Source organism: Salvelinus namaycush, chromosome 24, assembly GCF_016432855.1.
Source record: "Salvelinus namaycush isolate Seneca chromosome 24, SaNama_1.0, whole genome shotgun sequence".
NCBI classification, from domain to species: Eukaryota; Metazoa; Chordata; class Actinopteri; order Salmoniformes; family Salmonidae; genus Salvelinus; species Salvelinus namaycush.
In genome coordinates this window covers 34,780,459-34,786,676 of record NC_052330.1, presented here as the reverse complement: position 1 = coordinate 34,786,676, position 6,218 = coordinate 34,780,459, and the positions used below count along the sequence as shown (strand labels likewise).

Here is a 6,218-nt window from a genome sequence, read left to right as displayed (position 1 = left end):
TTGTACAGGAGATGAATCAATCACTCAGCACCACAAAGAGAGACAACTTGGAGGTTTCCAATCTGTCCATGCTAACAGTGACTGGCAATGTTCATTAAACAGATCAAGGCTAGGGAACAGCGTACCATGCTGCATTCCTCATGTCCCCCTGAGGATGGCATGTGTGTCTTTAACAAGGACAGAGAAGACAGTATATAGACACAGCCCTATTTAAAAAGGGGCCTAACGTTGACTTTGAGGTAGATATCTGGACTTCTGTTGATGTTCATGGTGTCACCTGAATGTGTTCTGCTTTGGACTTTTAGCTTACTGCACAGCCAATGTCCATATACTATATTTAGACTTTAGAAAAAGTGTTTTATGCAGTATATATTTAAGCAATAAGGCAAGAGGGGGTGTTGTAAATGGCCAATATACCACAGTTAAGGGCTGTTCTAAGGCACGACGCAACGCGGAGTGCCTGGACACAGCCCTTAGCCGTGGGATATTGTCAATATACCACAAACCCCCGAGGTGCCCTACTGCTATTATAAACTGGTTACCAACGTAATTATAGCGTACCCGTGGCATACGGTCTGATGTAACACGGCTGTCAGCCAATCAGCATTCAGGGCTCAAACCACCCATTATATATAATAGAATATGAGATATGTAATGTGCAGTCAAGAATAGACGTTGTATGAGGACATTGTAATGGGTGCATTGTGGTTCTTCAACTCGGTCAACGACTTGGTAGTGAACATACAGACTGAGCGTGGATTTGAACAACTATTTATTGTTTCAGAAGTATGTAACAAAATATTTGCTATGGATAAAAACAGGATTTTTTTTTGTTGCATTGTACAACTAAGCAAAAAATGTTTACAGACAACAAGCATCACTAAATTGTACAGAAAAGAATGGTAAAAATGGTAAAAGTAGCGATAAAGCGAAAAACTAAAAGTAAAGACGATGAGGAACAGAACATCCTCGCGTCAGTGTGCAAACCGTTTATACGGATACGCCCCCTTCATCAGGCAGCGAATCCTGATAAATTATTTAAATAGCATTTATCTACACACACAAATCGACCTCTCACACACAGAACAGCAAAGACAGAACAAAACAGAATAATAATTTATTAATTAAAAAGAGCACTGGACAAAGGACATATATGAAAGCAAAAATTCAAATATGTGTAAAAAAATTTACTGCAGGGGGGTGTTGGATGGGGGGAATTCTGTTTTGAAAAGAAAAGTAATACTATTTACAGACTCATGCTACAGTAGCAATAAGATGTCGATCAATTTGTATTCTGTAAGCATACAATGAACAAAATTACTTTTTTGTTTGATCAAATGAATCATACAACAGCAATGAGGTAATATTTGTAGATCAAAGAGTTCCTCTGTTTGTTCATCTCTCTCAGAAGAAAAGGCACACAGGTCACATACATACCACACTGATTCAGGAGCCTTAGCTCTAACCATGGCTGGATTCTAACCCCTATAACGGTTTCCTTATAGGGAGAGAGAGGGGGAGGAGAGTAGAATCCCACTTTTGACACCAAAGACACCAGTCTGACTGACTCGTTGGAACACTGGGGGGAATCTCTCACGTTCTCAAAATATTGTAATTGTTTGGCACCTACATTGTAGGCAAGAGTTAATAAATTAAATTTCAAGTGTAAAGCCTCTAAAGATGAGGGAGATCCCCGTTTTGTAATCTTACCCAAAATTGTATCTTTTTAGATTTTGGAAAATAAATACATACTGAATATTTGGAACATTTAATGTTCAAAATGACACGTGTCTTAATAGACAGAATGTCTTGGGCTTACTGGCTCTGGAAATGCCCTTTTTTACATGGCCCTCCCATGTCATTTCTTTTTTACATGGCCCTCCCATGTCATTTCTTTTTTACATGGCCCTCCCATGTCATTTCTGCAATGCTAAGATGGTCGCTCCCATCTTACCCTGAGTTATACTGTGTTCACTTTCAACTGAAACACAGTATCAATCTAATGCCAGCCATAAAAGCCTACAAGCAATCCTGTATTTGACCCAAAATATTTCGGCTCATTTCAATTTCGGTTTGTTTCCTTTCGTCTCTGAAACACTTTTCTCTAAGGGTACGCATATAGAAGGGTAAAAGCAAGCACTTTCTTCTTATTTAAACACATAAACGTACATACATCCACACAAAGTTACCGTCCCTCCATATCTTGTTGTTACGCAGCTGACTTTCAATGGCCACAAGCCCTTTCCTTACAAAACTTAATGTGAAAAAAGTCTTATTGCTTTCTTCCTCCTCTGAGCCCCAAAAAACCCACTTCCTCAGAGTCGTATCGTTCAGAATCTACATCCGGGTAGATCTGTTTTTTTATAAACAGAACATCACATGGTCTTTCTTTGGGACGTCCATTCCAGAAAAAGAGAGATGGATAGAAAGAGAGAGAGAGAGATGTAAAGGTATGGAAGTGCATAGTCGACTATGGGAAGCCTCTCCTGCGCAGAGCTGAATGAGGTCTTTAAGATCAGAGAGAGATCGGCCGGTCGGTGTCGTTGGTTGGTAACGTTGGTTGGTAACATTGGTCGGTCTCCCGTTCAGGCAAAGCAAATGGTTCTCTGTCCAACCAGTGTCAATTTACCCTGAGGCTGACCACACCAGGCCCTACCCCTCGGTCCCACCAGTGTGCGTGTGCCGCAGAAGAAAGAGGAGCAGAAAAAAAAAACAATCCCTGGACTTTTCATCTGAATACATATTGTTCATATTTATACAGAAAGGTGCATTGTTCCAAGAGCTTCTTGCTCCGTGCAATTATGCATCTGGAAAGAAACAACACAAAGGACACAAGGTTGGGCATTAGGTTAAGAGAAAGAGTTAAGTTGTGGTTAGGTACTTCACGTAGGTCTATTGTGAAAGAAATGTCACTTAACAATTGCTGTTGGAGTTCTAGTAAGACATGGGAAGTTAATTGTTTCGTACCTCTGCATTCATACTTGAGGTCTGAGAAGTACACCATCTCTTGGGAGAAGACAAAGAGGCCTAGTCTTCCGCCTGCGTACGTCTTGTCGTATATGCTCCCAGAATCAGCCATGATCTTCTTCCCCTCGTACATGACCACTCTGAAACAAAGATACAATAAGACGATTTGTGAGATAAACTATGTTACGATACAAACACAGCCATTATGGAAAGTCTATAAGCAGTTTGACCAATGTTCTCCAAGGAGTAAAAAGGTTTTAAAATCAAGTAAGTCATGTGTACACGTGTTTGTGTAGACATTCTCAATCTCATAAATCTCCACCAGGCCAAGGCTTCAGTGTTTACCTGATGTGTCCTGTTCTTGGTCTGTGGATCAGGTGCCATCTGTAGGCTGTGAAGTCTTTCCAGCCAATGTTCTTAGGGTCGTGCCAAAGAGTCTTCACCTACAGAAGAAAGAAGAAACGTAGGGTTAAAGTTAGATGGCGTAGTCACCCATTACTCCCGAAGGTTTTTTCCTATGTGTGTGTGGGTATGTGTTCAGGCATGCAAGACGATAGGGGTTATTTCTTACCTGTCCTGTGGTGTTGCCAGTGTGCCAGAGAGCGTTCCTGAGGTGCTCTCCAGGTCCAGTAGTGGAGTTGACCACCTTGATGGACAGTCCTGAGTATCCCTGAGCCTTGGTGGGTTTGTTGTTCCAGTAGGTCTGTGTGATCTGTTTCCACATCACCACGTAGAACCTGGAGCTGGACTGGTAGCCGAACACAAAGCCGGCGTAGTCATCATCTCTCTCTGTATTGATGAAGAAGGTTCCACTGAAGTCCACAGAGTTGAACTCATCAAAACCTGGGAACGGGGAAACAGAGAAGATGAGATGGAGAGGATGGTCTTTTTAGTTAGGGTTGGGTTATTTTGAGATGTCCCAAAGCATAGAATGTAACAATCAAGCCATCCACCAACCAGTCAACCAATTAACCAATCCATTTACTCACCCACCCAACCAACCAAACCAACCAATCCAACCAATCCACTCACCAACAGCAATGCCAGGGTCACAGTTGACGGTCTGGACCAGCTCTTTGCCCTGATGTCTGACCACCCAGTTGGGGTCGATCTGGGACGTTCCCTTGGGGTCCAGGGGAACCATCTGGAACTTTCTGAAGTCGGTCTCGCTGATGTCAAAGTTCTCCGGACATACGTCGTAGATGTCAGGCACATTGTCTTGGTCAAAGTCGTCTTTGCAAGCGTCTCCTCGACCATCACCTGGAAGAGATAGAAGACTTGATAAATAACACGTCTTACCATTAAGTAGATTAACACTGATATCATGCATGTCCATGGTCATCAACCCTGGTCTTGAAGAGCTATAGGATGCAAAGGGTGTTTGTTATAGGCAAGCAGTAACAAAACTGATTCAAGTAACCACCTAATTGTTAAGCCAATTGATCAGTTGAAAAGGGTGCTCAACTCTGAAGATTTTGCTTAATATTTCCTCTCTTCTAGAGCCACTCACCATCGGAGTCGATCTGGTCAGGGTTGAAGGCCAGTCTGCAGTTATCTTTCTCGTCTGGGATCCCGTCATTGTCATCATCGTGGTCGCAAGCGTCTCCCTTTCCGTCTTTGTCGTGATCGGCCTGGTTAGCGTTGGGGATGTAGGGGCAGTTGTCCAGGTTGTTCTGGTGGCCGTCTTCATCGATGTCCTGGTTGCTGTCACACTTATCTCCCACACGGTCGTCATCAGAGTCAACCTGTAGAGTTAAATGGAGATTGATGTTGGCATGCTAGCTGATGTTTGCGGTCAGAAGACATTAGATCCACCAGTCTGGTGTACACTGATGTGGGATAAGTGCTGTGTTCCTCTCGTAGTTGGGTGAAGTGTCCTTAGACACTGATCTAGGATCAGTTTTGTGCTTTCTAAACTAATGGTATACCTTAGGTTTAAGAAATGGGGAAGGTGAGCTGATCCTAGATCTGTGCCTACGGGCAACTAACGGTAGCAATTATGATGACACTTACTCGCAGATGCTCATTTTATTTCCAGCTGTACCAGCTGTTCAACCAATCATCTCTTCAATATCTCCTCCTCCCCCAATCTTTTCATATTGGACTCCAATCCTTTTATTTCCAGCTGTACCAGCTGTTCAACCAATCATCTCTTCAATATCTCCTCCTCTTCCTCCCCCACTCCTCCTCCCCTCATCTTTTCATATTGGACTCCAATCCTTTTATTTACAGCTGTACCAGCTGTTCAACCAATCATTTCTTCAATATCTCCTCCTCTTCCTCCCCCACTCCTCCTCCCCCCATCTTTTCATATTGGACTCCAATCCTTTTATTTACAGCTGTACCAGCTGTTCAACCAATCATCCCTTCAATATCTCCTCCTCCTGCTCTTCCTCCCCCACTCCTCCTCCCCTCATCTTTTCATATTGGACTCAAATCATTTTATTTCCAGCTGTACCAGCTGTTCAACCAATCATCTCTTCAATATCTCCTCCCCCTCCTCCCCCTCTACTCTTCCTCCCCACTCCTCATTCCCCCTCCCCCTCTACTCTTCCTCCCCCACTCCTCATCCCCGATCCCTCTCTACTCTTCCTCCCCCACTCCTCGTCCCCCACTCCTCCTTCCCCCTCGCCCTCTACTCTTCCTCCCCCACTCCTCACCCCCCCCCCCCCCTTTCATAATGGACTCCAATCACTCTAAACCTGTCAAGATAATTCTTTCATAATGGACTCCAATCACTCTCACCTCTTTAAACCTGTCAAGATAATTCTGGTGTCGATTTTAATCTGCTGACAATCAACCAACACTAAACACACCCCTTCTCTCCTCCTCCTCCTCCTCTCTTTTCCCTCCTGTCCTCCTTTATCCTCCCATCTCCCATCTGCTCTGCGAACACCAGTAGGCCTGTCTTTCCACAGACTGAAACATGCTAGACATTCCCCTGCAGACGGGAGTCACCTGTGCCTGCTGCTTGGCAGGACTACACACAGTACACAGAGTTTTTACTGTCTCGCACGAGCAGAGGGACGGCGGGATGGAGGGAGGAGGGGAAGGAAGGAGGAAAGGAAGGAAGGAGGAAAGAAAGGGAGCGATGGAGGGAGGGCGGGATGGAGGGAGGAGGGGAAGGAAGGAGGAAAGAAAGGGAGCGATGGAGGGACGGCGGGATGGAGGGAGGAGGGGAAGGAAGGAGGAAAGAAAGGGAGCGATGGAGGGATGAAAAATGCGGTAGGGAGGGGAGGGAGGACTGGAGG

At 44.5% G+C, this 6,218-nt stretch overlaps 1 protein-coding gene across 1 annotated transcript in view; it reads right to left on the bottom strand.

The window, feature by feature from the left end:
* Window positions 1–755: 755 nt before the first annotated feature.
* Window positions 756–6,218, bottom strand: part of LOC120019198 (thrombospondin-1-like) — a 21,845-nt gene continuing 16,382 nt past the window's right edge. Inside the window, exons 17-22 of the mRNA XM_038962508.1 lie at window positions 4,478–4,712; window positions 4,000–4,227; window positions 3,539–3,810; window positions 3,313–3,410; window positions 2,968–3,107; window positions 756–2,807 (exon numbers count right to left, since the gene is read on the bottom strand). Of these exons, the coding sequence (XP_038818436.1) occupies window positions 2,800–2,807; window positions 2,968–3,107; window positions 3,313–3,410; window positions 3,539–3,810; window positions 4,000–4,227; window positions 4,478–4,712 (981 nt within the window). The 3' untranslated portion in view covers window positions 756–2,799. The remainder of the gene's footprint in view (window positions 2,808–2,967; window positions 3,108–3,312; window positions 3,411–3,538; window positions 3,811–3,999; window positions 4,228–4,477; window positions 4,713–6,218) is intronic.